Raw genomic sequence first — 18298 nt, 5'->3', positions numbered from 1 at the left:
TGAGGCTCAGAACTCAGGTGGGTACTTCCTGGGGACACAGGTCCACAAGGGCCCAAGAAGGAGGGCAGGAGCGGGGAGGGCTGGCTGCAGAACTCAGAGTGTAGGGTCCTGAAGCCTACCTGTTGGGAGCCAGGATCTCGGCATCGGACAGTTGGCTTGGGTTCAAGTCCCAACTCCACCCCCCACAATGTAGGTAAACTGAGTCTCAATGTGCTCATGGATAGGACGGGTTCCTGAAGGGCTCCGGCAGAGAATTGGCCTGCCTCAGGCCCACGCATGGCATGAGAGAACTGAAGCAGAGGGACAGGGTCAGGCAGGACCCAGGGAAAGACTCTTTACACCTGAGCCTCAGTTTTCTCATCTGATCAATGGGGGCGGAGATTGTGCCTGCCTCAGGCATCTCTTGGGACCAAATGAGCTGATGCAAGTGGGGCTCTCGACACAAGGCCCAGTCCAGAGTGAGCACTCTTGGGCGTTAGCTACGATTTGGAGGCTTTTCCTCCAAGCACCAGCTCACATCAGGCAAGCAAACTCCCGCAAGGATGCCAGACCCAGGCCTAAGGCCGACCCGTGAGGAGGCGAGGTCATGAGGCAAGGTATGTGAGTGGCACAGAAGGATGGCATGGGGGCATGGGAAGGGAGTCGGGTGCGGGCGTGCCTGAGGGAGCCAGGGTGGAGGTTGAGGCTGGTGGGGAGGTGAGGGTAGATGGGAAGCGTAGCTTGGGCACATCCTAGACTCGCTCGGGACTGGTGAGGCTGGCATGTGGCCACCACCCACCTGGGCTGCCCCCAGTGCCGGAGCTGCCCTTTCTAGCCCCTTGGAGGTTAGCAGCCACCGGGGACAAACCTGGCGCTGGGACCCCGAGGCCTACGGTCAGCCTTCCCATTTCTGAGCTCTACCCTCCCTGTAGAACATTCCTGCTTCCCTTTCTTCATCTTGAGTTTTCAGTAGGAAACATTCAGTGGCTCACTCCCAGCCACCTGGGGAGGACTTGGGGGCACCATCTGGGAGCCAGCCCTGTCCCCACCAGCTTCTCTTCTCTGTCTAAGGGAAGGCGCCTCTGGAAGGCGGCCCCGCTGCGGCTTCCGTAGGGCAACTTGAGGCTACATTTCTTACCATCTGGTGCCGCTCCTGCTGGGGGGGTTAGTGGCAGAGCAGCTGGAAATCTAAGGGTGAGCTGCCAGCTGGGCAGCTGGGGTGGGGGGCAGAGTCAGGGGGCAGTCCTGCTGATGTCAGGAGGGGCTTGGGCTTGGGTGATCGACAAAGAACTTTATCAGTACTACTGCCTGCGTTTTTCCTCTGCTGTGGCAGCTACCTGGAGAGTGAAGTCATACAGCAGGAGCCAAAGGATGGGGAAAAAAATTTCTTCCCTTCTTTCCTCCTGCCCCTCTCTGAAGCTGACTTGGGTGGGGGAAGACAGAGGTCTGACCCCCTCCTTGGGGCCGGGGAGGTTGCTATGGATCGGAAGACAGGCCGGCACGAAGAAGCAAGCGGAGAGAAATGCGCCAACTCACCACACGTCCAGGCATCCCAATGGCACCTTTGTCCCCCTGATGAAGGAGGCAGAAACAGTTAGATGTGGCTGGAGACAGGCCAGCATGTGAAGGACCCCATGGGCTAGCTGTGCACTCAAGACCTGCTTTGCATGAGCACTTAAGATGATGCCTGCTCAGTCCCTAAGGACAGTTAGGCAAGCAGCCACCCCTATCACCGTCCACACTCAGAACAGTGCTGTGGAAAGTGCACTAACGTAGGAGTCTGGTCCCCAGCCTGAACCTCCGTTTACCTATGTGTTTCCTGACTCGTCCAAGGCCCTTTCTCTTTTACACTTCTGCTGTCACAGTTGAGTCTGGCTATGGGCAGGATGTGCTATATCTTTGTCCCACTCAACTCCAAGGCACAGAGCAGAATGAGTGGTTGACCCATGTGACAGGGGAGTGGTCTATTTGGCCAGAGCTGAGGAGCAGGGCCGTGTCCCCAGGCCCTCTGTCCGAGAAGGCTGCGACAGAGTCCTTCTCCCTGCCCTCCTCTCGGCCACCCCGGCACCGACCAGAAGGGCAGTGAGCCACGTGGATAGAGCCACACCCCAAGTTTCAGCTGCTTGGAGGGACGTACTTTGTTTCATAGCCAGGAGTTACCTCTTCTCACTCTGGAAATCTGCTTAGTAAGTTTTGTTCCTCTCCCTTTTGGTAGAAAACATTTTTTTGCAATCATAAGTGTGCAGACATCATAAAAGCTGGGGTGGGGCGTGGGGTTTGCTAGGAGTCTAGAAGGACATAAAGTAATGGGGGCCCCAAATCAGATGGTGTCTGTCACGGCTTCCTGGGCAGGAGAGAGCTGGGCTTGTCAGTTCCCCTGAAGGGTGTGGGCGCTTCTGGGCAATTCTGCGTCTGCTGACCCCCCCCAACTGAGACAACACACCTTGAGGGACAGTTTAGCATCTCAGCATGTATGTGGGTATACCCGAGAACAGCAAGCACTCTGAAATTAGGGTCTTAGGCACACAGGTGTGTGGTGTCTCTAGTAGATCGTTTACCCTTCGCCCAAGAGTGGCGGGGGAGCAGCGTTGGTGAGAAGACTGGTTCTCCTTCTGTACCTCCCTGAGCACCTGTGTCTCTCTCAAGGGGCTGCTGGGAGGATGGCAGGCGATGGTGCCCCTGGAAGGCCTTCTCTCAGGGCTTGGCACCTGGGCCATGTTGCATAATCGAGGTCTACATGCCGTGAGCCCAGCCTAGCTGTGGGCAAGTGAAATGTGCAAGCGTGTTTGTACTTCATCCTTTTTGCATTTCACAAGGGGCCGGCAGCAGCAGGTCTTTTTGTGGGTCCCTCCGAGGTTCCCCCATGTGGAAGCACAAGCGCCTGTCCACCCTTCCTGCTGAGGACACCAGGCCGGCCGCGGGCTGGCTGTGACTCCCCCTCGGCCCACTCACTCTGGAGCTTTTGAATGATATTGCAGGATGTGCGTTTTGCTTTCTGTCCATCTCTTTTTAAAAAACTAATGGTCTTTGCAGTCCTGGCCATAAAATGCTCTGGTTAGGGACAGGCATGGAAGGGCCAGAGACTGGGAACTCTGCGCGGCAGCCCCGGCTCAGTGAATTGCCCCCAAATGCTTTTTAAAGGTGGACGTTGTCAGAAAAAACAAAGTCTGCCCACGTTCTCCCCAGTCATCTGATCTTTCCCCTCCTTGGATTTCATGGGACCGAACCGCCCGTCCTCCTTTGCTCCGGGGCTTGGTGCTTACTGGGAGAGTTTCCAATTTCAAAGCTAAACACCCTCCCACATGCATTTCATTAAGAAAGTCACTGTTGGACATGAATTCTAGAAGCTGCTAGATTAGTCAAGGGGTCACAGTGTGATTCATGTCGAAAAGAAGAGGAACTGGGATGCATAGAAGGATCTGGAAGCCGATAGATGCGGCCCTCAGCGCAGGGAGGGCAGCTCACCTCTGCCCTCGGGCTGCCTACTGCATCTCGCCCGACTCCCCAAGCCATCCCAGAGACGGTGGTATCCAGCACTCAAGGCATCTATGCCCTAGGCTACATCGCACAGAGCCATGTCTCTGAAGACTTAAAAGACTTCTCAAACATCAAGCATGGACTGCAGGAAACAGAGGTATGAAATTTATGTGACAACATAGCCCCCACAGGTCTCATCGGAAGCTTGGACAGTTGGACGAGGTATTCTACCTCTCTGAGTCTCAGTATCCTCATCTATAAAATGGGTATGAATTTTAATGGCCATTTCACTGTGTTGTCGAACAAATCAAAAACATGAAGAGTGAGGGGCAGAGTGCCTAGCCTGGACGAGGGTCAGTAAGGGTTGGCTGTCAGTATTACTTCTACTTTGAATCCCAAATCCCCACAGTTACTTGGCTCAGCCTGTCTAGCATTCAGAAATGGTAACTGGGGGGAAAAACAAAGTTTTTGAGTCTCCTTCTACTGGAGGTCATAGGACAAAAGAGGGGAAGTGGTCTTAAGCTATGCCTGTATGCAGGAGAATAGCCATTAAGGCCAGTGGGCTGCCTCCCCTTACAGCCCCCATTAGAGAGCCTTCAGTCTAGAGGTCAAGTCCATCCAGACTCAGAAGGGCCCGCATGTGGTCATCCACCTGCCAGGGGCCCCGGGAGGGCTACCCAGGAGCTTCACCCTTGGCTGTAGGTTAAAGGTGCTGGAGAGAGCCCTCTCATCCAGACACACTTGAAGGAAAGCAGCCACCAAGCCTAGCCAGCCCTTTGGTGTGAGGAGAGCAGAAGAGAGAGATACAAAGGAAGGAAGAAATGAAAGCTACTTACCGGGATGCCAGGTCTTCCAGCGGGACCCTGAAATAAAGGGAGGAAAGAGCGGGGTTTATGAAGGTCAAGGTAGTAAGACTTGAACATTCCACATTGCCCAATCAGCTGTGTGGCCTGAAGTCCCTTGTGCTCTAGAAGCCTCTGTTATTTTATGAACAAAATGAAGGCAGGACCTTGATCACTAAGCTTCCTTTCAGTTTTAGCATTCATTCATTCATTCATTCATTCATTCAGAAAAGCAGTTAATGGGGGTCTCCTCCATGCCCTTGCACCCCAGGGAAGGTGCAAGCAAAAGAAAGACAAGAATGTCCCCTCTCGTGTCTTTGCCCCTCATGATTCAAGGATCATTAAGGCTGTGGGTCTTACTGACACCTCTTCTCTTTAAGCCTTTCTGTCTTGGCCAGGGTGGTATCCTACCACTCTTTCCTGGCCCCCTGTGGCTCTAGAAATCTGTCTTCCCTGAACGCGCAGTGCCTTTCAGCCCTTCCCCCATTACTCTAGTTCTCCTGCCCAGCCCAACCCTGGGCACAGACTAAACGCTCCATGTAATGGATCTGAAATCCCACTGGAAAGAAGAAGACCTTCCACAAAATGTGTCTTAGAGCTAATAATTATTACTGGACCAACATGCAGAGCGGATGACTCAGGAACCAAGCAAATCCCAAGAGACTCGGGGCTTTTTCGTTCCAGCACTCAATTTCCAGATGGATCTGCTACAAGAGGGTGGCCACAAAATGGCTGGCATACAGCAAGTGCTAAATAAATGCTAGCTATTATGGTTACTGGAGAAGAGCCTTGGCAGGAGGCGTGTGCAGCTGGCCTTGGTTTCTCCCTGCGGAGATTTTGCTACCAGATGTGGTTTCTCTCCTTCCAGACATCCTGCTCTTCCTGCGAAGCCAAGGCAGGACCAAGCATGGGCCCCGGGGTGCTCCCTGGAAGGTAAGTCCATGTGCTGTTGGGCTGCTCAGGCAGACCCAGGAAGCACCAGGAATAAGTCACCCACTCTCGCCCTTGTTCCTGAGGGCATCCCGGAGGAGGTGGTCACAGAGAACTGAGGTCAGGCCCTGCCAGGGAGTCCTTGGAGGTTGCTGGGGAATGGCTCTTACGGGCACAGGACACGTCCCCATCTCTTCACTCTGCTTGATTTTGCCCCCACGGCACTAAAACGTAAGCTCCCAAGGCAGGGATTTTTTCTGCATTGTTCATGAGTGTGTCTCCGGTGCCTGCAGAGTGCTGAGCTCTTGGTCGGTTCTTTGTTCCTATTTGTGAATGAATGAACTTGAGGGCAGATGCTCTGGATCTGGGAAGTCAGCCTCCTTTTCTGCTAGGCCCCCGGGGAAGACAGCTCAGACACCAAAGAGACTCTTTAACCCAGAGCTTTAGCACTGAGCCAGTACCCACTTCCTGCCACTTTTACGCTGCCTGGTCCTGATGCCACCAGGGAGTGGTCGAGATGTGGGCCAGCCACCTCCTTCACATCCCAGGGAAGGGAACGGGCCTACTGAGGGTTTCCAACCCCACGCAGTAGGTCTACCCTGAATAGGGACCGAAGGGACAGGTTACTACTGCTCCTGTGCACCCACCACCTACTCGTCCTACCTCATCTGTACATGGGAGGGACTTCTCTCAGGTGTCAGTATCAGGAACATCTGTGTTTCACTCAAGTGCCAAGGATGCTCCTAATTTCCTACAGCCTGACTTGAACAACTCTGCTTTCCTCTTTGCTCTGGCCACCAGGGAGCTCGGAGCCCGGTTAGTGGTTTGTTTTGCATAGGATGTTGTCATGTCATCAGCTCTGAATCCCTTTGCTTTTCTGCCTCTGCTCTCCACCTTCCTCCATTGTTTCCATATCTCATTTGTAAATCACCCAGAGTATTTTTTTTAGAATAAGGTGGGTAGAAATAGATGAAATAATAAATGAATTAATAAAAACCTGCAGAATAATCATTCCCTCCTTAAAATTAAAAGGCTCACCAGAATCTTTGTGGATCATCTAGGATTTAAATGAGTTAGCATATTGTAACTGGAAATACGTTCTAACACACACTTGTGTGTATATATGTAAATATACATATATACATGCATATATATTCCTCACAACTCCTAGAAGAGGCAAACACTATAACTCACCCCATTTTACAGATGAGGAAACTGAGGCACAGAAAGGTAAAGCAACTTGCCCTGGGTGACATAGGGCCTAGCTCGAAGTGGCAGAACCAGGATTTGGACGCAGGCAGTCTGGCTGCACAGCCCACGCTTGCAATCACTATGCAAACACAACAGTGCCTGACACTTTGTAAGTGCTAGCTAGGATTTCAGCAAGGACCACCTTCAGCCAGGGTGGCAGCTGGAGATCATATATTTCCCTGTATTCCTCCAGGGAAAGAGACCTCCCTACTTCCCACTACCCTCTGTTTCAGCCTCACAGCTCCCACTAAGAAGTTCTCTGAAATCTATAGCAGGCGTGGCCTGCAGATATCAGCTCCAATGTGCCGACTCCAATGGACTGGGAGCGACTGAGCAAAGCATTATGTTAAGAAGCCTCCTGATTGATTAGCAATGTGTGCCATGGGCATGAGGTGGTGCACCGGGAGGTGGTGCCCACGATTTTTCTACTGTCTAAATGATTCCTGTAGCTACTTAAATCCATCCTCCTTGGTGGTGTTCTCTAGGCAGTGGCCATCCTGTGTCCTTGGGGACCTGGGTCTTCCAACTGGAGTACAGAGTTACGCCAGGAGGGGTTCTCCCAAGAGACACTCAGAGGGTGGTGACAGGCACTGCCACCAGCTGCCATCTCTCTATTCCTCAACAGCTGCCTCCTCAACAGCATTCTTCCTTCCCTCCAACAGCATGATATGAATCAGATAGGAGGTGACCCCCACCCTGGCCAGCTTCCCATTTCCTCCATGTGGCTTCAACCAGGATAGGGTGAAGGTGCAGGTCACACCCAAAGGCTGTGTCCGGAAGCTACCTCAGCTCCTGCCCCTTGCTCCCAGTTCAGGTGGGGGCCAGGCAGACAGGAACTGAGGGATGCCCATATCCTTCCCCACTGCATAGCCCCTAGGGCCAGCAGCACCTTCTCTGGCCGGAAGCTGTCTGGAGGTGAGGCTTGCTGATGCTCTCAGAAAGCTACATTCCTGGCAAGGCAGGGACCCCAAGCTGACCTGATGCTGGCAGGTTGGCCCCAGCCTGGTTGCAGGGGTGGAGGTGGGGTGCCGGGGGGGTGGGGTATTCTGGGGGAGCTTCTAGGAGTGGGGAACTGAGGACTCTTTTGGGCTTTGTCAAGAAAGAAGGGGAAAAGCGGCCCATTTCCAGCAGGTGGTCTGTTGAAATTTCCTATGGCAGAGTTTATTTTGGAAGATTGATGACAGGAATTGAGATCTGACATCTACAACACGCCATGATGAATCACGCCCCGGCTTGCGGGGACTGACACAATTTTCCTCTCTCCGTAAGCCGGCAGTCAGAGAGCTGGGCAGGATGGGCGGTGTGGGCTCAGCGTGCCTTTTCAGGACCAGATGGGATAGTAAATAATGGTCTGACAGCAAACAGGGCTGGCTGTTCTCGAAGGACAGAGGGAGAGAGGACCGACCGTGCACGGGTGGCTCTGAGCAAGGCCAGGAAACTTGACAAAGATCTGGGGTGGGGTCTCCTCCCTTTCAGCTCCAATCCCCAGCTCCCCCAGAAACCTCTGGGCCTTTTGTTGGGGTATCAAATGCAGTCCTCAAAGAAGACGTGCTCCTATTCTCTGGATCTATTACTTCAGGGAGACAGTCTCCTTGGGCTCTTCTCAGGTTCTCTGGAAGCAACTGGGCTCCTGGCCCCGCCCTGGGCCTTAGGGCGACGCCAGGGGAAGGAGCCAGACCCGCAGTGATCTGTGCTGTCTCGCACTGTCTGCCCACTGAAACTGATCTGTCCCATCAAAATACCACCACCACTGACAACGACCACCTGCTAACCACCTAAGTTGGCCAGAAGGGAGCGGCCCACACATAAGGCAGCGTGCACAGCAGGTCCTAGGAAGCAGTCCACGCAGAGCCATGCGCTGACCTGTTTCCTGAAAGACCAGGAGACCTCTCAGGACCAGGGCTGAGTACAGATTATCTTTCTTCTTTCTCATACCTGGAGCTTCTTTGAGTCCAATTGCTTCCTCTGGGGACCAAGGAGCGGCCTAACAATGGGGCAAGCCTGCCTTTCAGATTGAAATTGGGACCAGCTGGGCCTGGGGGCAGCCATTGTCTGGCCCTGGAGAGGTGCAGCGGTGGTGGTTAAAAAGCAAAATGGAGGCCTCCATCTCCGTCAGCATTCGGAGGGATCCCGCACACTCCGGTGCATACGGACAGTACAGGGGCTCCCCTGGAAGACGGTGGGCCCAGCTGTCAGTCCCCCCTCCCAGGGCCCGGTTACCAGCAGGGAGCGAGGCCTTTGAGATGTGCAAGCCTGGAATGTGGCCGGAGTTACTTACAGGAGGTCCTGAAAGAGACAGAGAAAATGCCAGGGTCAGTGTCACACTGGGAGGACAGGCAGAGCCGCCTCAGAAGCAGCGTCCAAAAAGCCTTTGGCTGGGGGTTTCCATCTGGTCTGCGACGTTTGTATTTTCCTGGCCCGCCTTCCCCAATATAATCTCTCCCCCTCTATTTCATCTCCATATTTTCATTATTGGATGAGAAATCCAGAGGTCTGGGCCCCATCCGGGCCCTAACTTCCCATCCCAGAAGATGGGCTCCTTGGGGTCCGCCTCAACCCGGGGACACAATTGCTTTGCAGAACACAGGGCCCTGGAAACCGAGGCGGCATTGCAAAACATCGAGGGTGTGACAGAACCTCAGGAGACGAGGGTTACTAGCTTGCTTGCTGTCCTCTCCATGCTTCCGTCAAGTGCCCGGAGAACAAGCAGGAAGCAAGCAGCTCGGGAGAACATTCCTCACTGGCTTCCCCGCCTCACGTCTATCTGGCCTGTCCTGGTTTCTGTTAAACCGTGATTTGGGCGTTTCTCCCCTCCTGGGTCTGCTGCCCACACCCTCCTCCTCCCTGGTCTCCTGTGCCCAGTGGTCCCCTCCCTCTGTGCCTCTCTCTTTCTTCTCTCCTGCTTCTGTCCACCCTGCCCCCATCCCCCGTCCCCTGGAAGCCTTCAGCATTAGCCCCATCTCATTGACCCTGACAGCCAAGAATCACAAATTCCCGTGTTCCAGGAAGGGGGCAGGAGGATGGGTGCGGAGGGAAGGGGGAGAAGGAGCCGCTGCCGGACGGTGAACTGAAGGCATTTCGGCCCCAACGTGAGTCATGAAACCCCCAGGGCCAGTGGGATTCCCAGCTGGGCCTGCCTGGTGTGTCTGCGGGGGGGGGGGGGGGGGGGGCTAGGGACCTGGCTACGTTAACACAGCTGCTACTCCTGTTGTTTCTTTCATGCTCCGCCAAGAAAGGCTCCTTCTGTTCCCCCCTCGCATTCCCCAAGCCGGCCTCCTTCTCTCTGCCTCCATCTGCCTGCTTCTCCTGTCCGGCCAGGAGGAAACAGCCTCTTTCATGCTGGCCCCTGTCAAGCTGTCACGTTAAGGGGGAACAAAATGTTTTAAATTACAAAAATAATAAGTCAAGAGGAGTAATGACTGGGTGGGGAGGCCCCGGGGCAGCTCGGCATGGTTGCAGAACAGCCAGAGGGAGGGGGATGGCGGGAGGAGGGGAGCATCTGGGACCTATTAGGTGGAGGGGCAAGGCGGTGTCACCCAGAATCCGAAAATATCCCCTGAGTGCAGCTTGCCGGAGGGGCCAGTCCGACCAGAAAGTCTGGACCTCCTGGCTACGGGAAGCGATCTCGTGGGAAGCAGGCTGGTGCCAAAGTTCAGTGCGCGGTGCGTTTGGGATGGTTGAGCCACATGGAGAGCAGGCGTCCTGCACCGTCCGCGCCTGCCGGGACCCCAGCTGCCAGGACCGCAGGCTCTGGAGGAATCTCTGGTGACAGAGCCTTGCTTCGGCAATGGCCCAGACTGCTGTTAGCCCCCACTGCTGTGTGTGTGTATGCTGGAAGCAGCCAGGCGCTGACCCGGGACTCTGGCACTTAGCTGGCTCCCAAGAGAGCTCTTTGTTGGGTCCACCCCAGAGTGGGCAGAACAGAACTTCTACTGGAGGTTTCAAGGGTTTTTCTATCATCCATGGTCCTTATTAGATGCTAGGCATGATTCGATGTGTTTCGCATTTGGGGAAAGGTTCTGTTATATACCCACTTTGTAGATGAAGACACCAAGGCACAGAAAATCTGAGCTATGGTCCCTAGGCCCTTCACTACAGTGCCTCTCTCCACACCTACCCCCAAGCTGCTCACAGATCTGCCCCCTCTCCACACTTCTACCTCGCCTGCATGCCCAGTTTTTCAACCTGTCTTCTCTCTCTAGATCCTTCTGTCTCTTGGTTATAATTTGGCTGTGTCAGTCTCTTCCAGGCCACCACACCCCCTACCCAGACTTTAAGTGTTCCCCTGGAAAATCGTCAGGCCCTTGGAAAACCTAACTGCTGTCCTGTCCCCTTTCCAGCACTGGACATCACCTAATGCTGTTCCCATTACCTATGCTTCCCCATTAGAAGCATACCTATTCCATGCCCAGCAGCTGGAAGGTGGCTTGTGAAGTCCACGAGGGCCTTGAAGTTACAGCTGGGTCTCCTGTGTGGCCACTTGGCCATCCTCAGTAACGTGGCCACTGACTGACCTATCCCACAACCAGACACCGAAGGATAGGCGCACAACAAGGCAATACCAAGTCCTGATTGTACGGAGAGTGACAGAGCCTGGAGAGTGACATACAGTCACTCTGTAGGTGGGCATAGGGACGGGAGCAGAACCCAGGGCTCCTGATTGGTCTTCCTAGCTCTGGGTCTTCCTACCAAGCCCACACCCATACTGCCATAGCCAGAGGGAGGAGGAAGACACCTGACTCCACCCCTGGGCCTGACCAACTGTGGCAGTGCCCTGGGGATGAGCAGAGCATCTGCAGTGAGGCCCCCAGGGCAGGGGCCACAGCAGAGGTTCTGCCGGATATCTGTCACCTACTACCTCAGTGAGGATGCCACTATCCTCTTCAGGGTCTGGCTGACCTCCTTCAGGTAAACAGCAATATTCCTCTTGAATGGATATGTAGGAATGGGCTTCTAAGAAGAATCCTGAGGTAGTGTTCTGGGATGTGCCTTTCTTCAACCATTTTTTGTATGTTCATTTATTCATTCATTCATTCATTCAACAAACATTTGACGATTGCCTGCCATGTGTCATTCACTGTGCTGGACTGTGGCTATGTGGAGAGGGATAAGGCACAATCGTTGCCCTTCGAGGAGGCAAAACTTTATTATTTAAGCACCTAATACCTACCAGGCCCCAGGCTAAGCTCTAGTGATACAGAGATAAATAATTCATCTCCTCCCCTTGGTAAGGCAGTAGTCTCCTACTTAGAAAGCTGGAGACATTCCAGAGAAGAGAACTGAAATGAACAAAAGGGTTTAGGGAGACAGGTTTGCCGCAGGAGGACGTATCCATTCAATCAACAACATTTACTGAATGCCTACTATGTGCCATGCATCCTGCTGAGCACAGTCCTTAGAATACACACTTAATGCTTACAACAGCTATGTGAGGCGGCCACTGACATCCTCACGACATACACGAGGAACCTGAGGCTTAGAGGCTAAGCGACCAGCCTAAGGTGATCTCCTTGTCTTCAGTGGTGGTGTCTGGCTTTTATGTGTGTGTGTGTGTGTGTGTGTGTGTGTGTGTGTGGTTTTTTTTTAGGCTGAATTTCCACACAGCACAGCCTGGACTTGAACCGGGTCTCTCTTACCGAGAAGCCTGTGCTCTTGAGCTAGAGGTCATGAAAGTCATGAGGGATGGGAGGGGAGGCCTGGCCTTCAACCTCATATGCTTCTAATGGGGACAGGTAAGGATCTTCCCCCTCCTCTGAGGGTTTGGCTCTGCCCTGACCCTGGATCCTCTCCTGGTCCTGGAGGGGGAAGCAGAGAGCCACAGGGTGTGCCCAGGTTCCGCGTCATATGAGCCAAGATCTGACCCCTCTTGACAGCAGGTCTCCTGGCAGCTGGGGTCCTAGCCTCAACCCACGCCTCCTGCTGCCTGTTGCCAGCCACCCGCAGCTGACCACCTGCCCTTGCCTCTGCCACGTGCCGACCCACCCATTCTGCCAGGACAAATACTTTGCTTCCAGGCTCTCCTTGGAGCTGGGGAGACCTACAGTGCTGGTCACTGTGTCTGCTGGAGCCGGGTTTCTCAAGCGGAGGCAATTTTGCACTCCAGGGGATAGTTCGTTGGCAATCTTTAGAAAACTTCTTGATTATTACAACAGGGAGGCTTCTTGCAGTTTCCGGTAGGTAGAGATCAGGGACGCTGCTGAATGTCCCAAGAAGCACAGGCAGCTTCTTACAAAAAAAATGAGGTGACCCCAAATGTTCACCCTGATGAGGGTGAGAAACCCTGCCCCAGACTAATAGGACCAGTCCTTCCTGGGAGTTCCCTGTGCGCCTACAGTCCTGGGTCCCTACACTGAAGCCCCAGTCTTCACTCAACCTTGTAGTTCACCAGCTTTGGGGATCCCATTCTTCTATAGGTTGACCTGTTCTACCTCCACTCAAGTCCTTGTTAGGAAAAATAATAATTCTTATATTGAGCATTTATTCTGTGCCTGGCATGATGCAAAGAACTTTAGGTATTTTATGTCACTCCATCCACCCAACAACCCAGTGAAGTAGCTTTATTATTATTATTATTATTATTCATTATTATTATTCCCATTCTACGGATGAAAATGCTATGGCCCAGGAAGAGTTTAAGACATATGTTCACAGTCCACAGCTCACGCATGCCCGAGCTGGCACTTGAACCCAGATCTGCCTGATGCCACGGCAGTGTGAATGCAGCATGGCCCAGCCTTCTGGGACTGTGGGCTCCCTGAAGTTTGAAGAATGTGCGTACATGGGAAGTACATGGAACCACTTCTGACTTAAGGAATGATAAAGGACAGAAACACAAGTAGCTTCAAAAACAATCTTAAGAGGGGTGCCTGGGTGGCTCAGTGGGTTAAGCCTCTGCCTTCGGCTCAGGTCATGATCTCAGGGTCCTGGGATCAAGCCCCACATCTGGCTCTCTGCTCAGCAGGGAGCCTGCTTCCCTTCTCTCTCTCTGCCTGCCTCTCTGCCTGCTTATGATCTTGTGATCTCTGTCTGTCAAATAAATAAAAAAATTTTTAAAAACCAAAACAAACAAAAATCTTAAGAAACTCATCAGTGACAAGTGTGATGGCCTGTTAAGGGAAACTGAAGGAGCTCCCAGGCAGCCTCGGTCTTTTGAGGTTGACATCCAAGAGAAAAAGAAGCCCTTCTCCCTTCCAGCCCCATGGCAGGAACACTGGCTTTCAAGGGAGGGCCAAGGCCGATTTCTGGGCAGGCCCCCTAGACGTGATGCTCTGGGAGTGTGCGGGACAAATCCTGCTTTATGACCGACAGAATATTCATTGAGCTTCACCACAACCCAACTCCCATTTTGCAGATGAGGACAATGAGCTCGGAAGGGATGTACTTGCCTATGGTTCATGGCGGGTAAGTGATCCTGAATCCTAGTCTAGTCCTCTTCCCAGAGTAGGCTATCATTGGCAGAGTGCTAAAGTGGGGAAGGGGTTTTACATTTCTGAGGAATAAATACACAACTACTCAGACAGTGGTATGCCAGAAGCCAGCTCATCCTATAGTCTTGAGAAAGCCGACTGTACGCATCTCTTTCCAGCTCCATGTTCAGTGACTCTGCATTGGCAGCTGGAAATTGGCCATTATGAGAGTACTCACACCACAGAAATTGGCAAAAGCTACAAAGTAGACCTGCCCCACCCCCCGCCAAGAGCCATCTGTTAATCATTTCCCAACACAGTGCAGCTTAGATCTGTCCCATGATGATGTCTCTTGGCCGCAAGACATCCACAGACCTTTCCAGTGTGGCTGGTGGAGAGTAACACGTCCTGAGAGGAGTGGGCAGCAGTTAAAATCACACACACCACATGCTCTCATTCCGCACTCATTGCAGACATTGCTAATCAATCACAGCTAGTCTTTCCCCAATGAGACTTGACAAGGTTTCATCATTCTTTCCAACACAGCCACTATAAATCAGCAGGAAATGGCAAGTGAGATGGAACCTATTAGTCATCTTGGAACTAGAGCTACTTGGGGGCCAAGACATGGGGAAGCAAGTAGGAGAAGCATGAGGGTCCTTTTCTGACTTATCGGGTGAACTAGTCTAAACTTAGGGCACAGCAGAGATGGAGTCTTAAGTTCCTGCAGACACCACAGAGGTGGACTTCATCCCTGGAGGGGCCTCAGGCCAGCTCCAGGGGTTTCTAGAGCATTCTTCCCTCGGCAAACCCTTCCCTCCAGTCTGGAGCCTGTCCCTTTTCAGGGACCCATCTTCTTCAGTGAGTGCCTGGGGACAGGCAGAGGGTAGAGGGACGAGAACAGGATCCATGCCTTGCCTGCCACTTGGGCTCTCTGTCAGCTACCTCCCCAGTGCTTCTTCTCCCCGTCTCCTTCCTAATGTGACCCCCAGTTTCCTTGGGTCTCCACCATTCTCCAGACGGCTCCAGTTCTACATAGGAGCCCACCCCAGGCCCAGCTAAGAAGGGGTGAGGGTTGAGCAGACCAAGGGGGAAAGCCCACAGATGAAGACACCAAGGGATGGGGGATCTGTTTCCCAAGGAAGAACTGCAGTTGCCTCCACCCCAAACCCCCATAGGCTCTATCCCCCGGGGCAGCAGTCCTCAGGCCCCGGGAAGTAGCTGGAGGGTGCTGGGAGGGCTCCTATAGGCAGGGAGGAGAGGAGCGTGGGGACCTGCCCAGGCCCAGGCAGGATGGATAACAGTTCAGACCAGGGATGGTCACCAGTCGCCCATGTCCCCTTAGCCATAGCAGCCCTGGGAGCAAGGGGGCCTGGAGGGCTAAGTGGTGGGCAGGAAGTGTCTGAGTTAGCCCAGTCTAGCCTGCCCACCCCCAGCGGAGGCTGGGGCTTGAAGGCAGTGCTGGGTGCAGGTTTAGGATGGTGAAGAAGTGTGTCTTGGCACACTTGAGCTGAGTTCCCACCATGCTCCCTGCACATGTTTCTTACCGTGAACGTCCGTTCAATGCCAGCCCAATGGCCAGCTATGCCAGATGGTGAAAATCACCCACTGTTGCTGTTCTTGGACGCTTCTTCTCCAGGTCAGGAGATGCCTCCCCACCCCAAGTGACCCCCACCCTGACACTCTGTCCCTGAGCCTGAGCTTCCGGCCAGCTTCTCCATCCAGCTGGGAACTCCCAGACCCCCGAATGAGCCCAGGACCCCCACATGCCCCCCTGGCTCAGCCCCAGACCCGAGTGTCATCTGGGCCAGATCTGCTGTGAGTCTTGCTCTCTCCTCTTTCTCGGGGCCCTCAGCCACCTGGGTGCCCACTCCCCAGGGCGCTCCTGCCTGGGGTGCCCGTGGCTGGATTTGGCCCTCTCGAGGATTTTGTTTCACCTTTCCTCATTTGAGCCACCAAAAAAAAACCCTGAAAGGGAGTTAGTGCTGGAAGTACTTATGGGGGCAGAACCATGACAGGGGTCGGGGACATGCTGCCCACCGCCTCTTGGGGACTGCCCAGCCAGAGAGCCTCTCCTCTGGCTCCAGCCCTCTGGGCAGCTCCCACCTGCAGACCGAAGCTCACTGACAGGGACTGCGCCCTTAGGGACAGGTGGTCCTCACGAGACCCTCCACTGCCACTCTCAGATCCCCAGCCAGGCTTTCCTTTCTTCCCTGGACTGTCACATCGGTCCCTGCAGGAGGACCACACCTCTGACCCTGGTCCTTCTTCCTGACGCCGGATCTGGACGCCCGTATCCGATGTTCCTGTGGAAGGCCCTGCTTGGGGCAGCTCACACGTCACTGCCCCGTGGGCAGAGTCCCAAGGGGCAACTGTTAGAAGGAGAGAGGTGGGGGCAGCCAGCCAGAGGTTGTGGCCCGGGTCAGACCCACACAGGACATTCTCCCTCAGAGGCCCGGGCCAGACCAGAGGCTTTGGAGTCATATCTTTAGACACAGGCCTCTACCTCCTGAGGAAGGGCTTTTTTATTTTCAAGTCACATTTATTGATGACCCAGTAGGGGCTGGCATCCCGAATCTTCTACCTCAGAGTTGCCATCAACACTAATAGGTCCTGAGTACTCACCAACCCCCAACATGAGCCAAGTGTGTCATACATCATCTCACTAATGCTAGTCTTACGGGTAACACTCTGATTATCCACACCTAACAGATAAGGAACTGAGGCACACAGGCCAAGTTACAGCCCACAGTCAGACAAGGGCACCCAGGTGTATCTGTAGCCCCAGAGTTATGCGGTACCTCACCAAAGAGCCACAACCACCCCGACAGGCATGGAATTCTTGTTCCATTTTACAGATGGGGCTCTCGAGGCACAGAAAAGTTACAGAATGGATCCAAGGCTACACAGCTGGTAAGTGGCCGAGCTGACATCTGGAACTAGCTACACCCTAAAGCTCTTCTTTTTAATACCTGCACATATGGCTTCAACCGTGGAAGCAAAGAAGAGTCCATAAAACGTAGATGGGGGGTGAGAGGGTCAGATGGTGGAGAAGAGAAAATCCATAGCAAGCCCTTTCTGGTTCCTCTGAGGGCGGCACGATCTCATCCACAGGCTTACTTTAGACCTCCGTCATCCCTCTCTTAAAGCCAGTGCTCTGAGCGGCCCCCACTGAGGCCTGCTGCTAACCCCATGCAGACATTACACGTCTGAGCAGGAACCCCAGCCAGCCACCTGCCCCGTGGATGCAGGGTTTCGTTGTTCCCTCCTTTACAGAAAAGGACTGGAATACGACACGTGACTCCACCACTTGGGTCTTTTGCTTATCACACTGGGCTCCTGCCCAGAACTGTGGGTAAGAGCATCGGTTTGGGAGACAATAAGCCACTGGGTCAAATCAGAGTTTTGTGACTTGCTAGCTGTGTGACACTGAGCCTGTCACTTCTCTTCTCTGAGGTCCAGGGTCCTCTTCTGTGAAATGGGGTAATGATAGTATCAACCTCATTGGATTTCAAGGATTAAATGCGAGAATACAGGCAAAGTGTTTTAGCTCAGGTCCTGGCTTAGAGGAAGCCCTCGGTAGATGAGAGCTCTGACAGTTCTTCTGGTTCTGAATGATGATGTTCTCTCCCGGAAGGGTTTGCTACCTTCCTTTGTGTTCTAACCAGAAGGATGGCTAACTCTCAGCTATTTCCATGCATCAAGCATCGTTCTTCACATTTTAGGAATATTACTGTAGTCAGCCCTTCCTAAGCCTTATAGGATGGTGGTCTTTACCACTCACATTCTACAGACAAGGAAACAGAGGCACAATGAGGTGGTACGTCCCTGCTTAGGGTCCCAGGGTGGGACAGGCTGACTCCAAGGCCCCTGGTATTAATCTCTCCACTGTACTGACTCTCAGATGAGCCCCTGAAAGCCCGGAGACCATACAGACAGGGGTCAGAGTGAGCGGAGGTCAGCAGAACAGGATGGGGCTGGGTGAACATTTGACTAAAATAGTACAGATTAAAGTTTTCAGCTTTGAACCAGTGGGACAGATTACGCATTTTCTTGCTTCCTTGGGCCCCTGACACTTCCCTGTTGGGGTCAGAATCAGAAGTCCCGAGTGAGGAAGTCTGGGGTGGGGGGTATGTCTTGCTGGTGGAGATTACAGGCCCAATTCTGTAGGTCCAGGCCAAGGACAGTTGGCATTGTTCTCCGGCAGCCGGGCTTCCCGGAACAGCCTCAGGTTCAGGTCAGAGGGGCTGGGCTGCCCGAGCACAGAGGAGGGCAGTGGGCTGGGGGGGCTGGGGAGAAGTTCTCTATCAAGTCATCCCCCTGTATAGTCGGGGTGGAGACCCATCAAGGATGGGGCACTCATCGGGACGCCTGGGTGGCTCAGTTGGTTAAGCAGCTGCCTTTGGCTCGGGT

At 53.7% G+C, this 18298-nt stretch overlaps 1 protein-coding gene across 4 annotated transcripts in view; it reads right to left on the bottom strand.

The window, feature by feature from the left end:
• Window positions 1-8762, bottom strand: part of LOC309859977 (uncharacterized protein) — an 83261-nt gene extending 74499 nt beyond the window's left edge. For all 4 annotated transcript variants that reach the window (XM_082721325.1, XM_082721326.1, XM_082721327.1 and 1 more), the window contains exons 1-3: window positions 8758-8762; window positions 4293-4319; window positions 1516-1551 (exon numbers count right to left, since the gene is read on the bottom strand). In XM_082721325.1, the coding sequence (XP_082577451.1) occupies window positions 1516-1530 (15 nt within the window). In that variant the 5' untranslated portion in view covers window positions 1531-1551; window positions 4293-4319; window positions 8758-8762. The remainder of the gene's footprint in view (window positions 1-1515; window positions 1552-4292; window positions 4320-8757) is intronic.
• Between the last annotated feature and the right edge of the window lie 9536 nt (window positions 8763-18298).

This window comes from Mustela nivalis, assembly GCF_964662115.1.
Source record: "Mustela nivalis genome assembly, chromosome: 2".
In the NCBI taxonomy this organism is placed as follows: Eukaryota; Metazoa; Chordata; class Mammalia; order Carnivora; family Mustelidae; genus Mustela; species Mustela nivalis.
The sequence above is the reverse complement of the archived record's forward strand: the minus strand, read 5'-3'. Positions and strand labels throughout refer to the sequence as shown.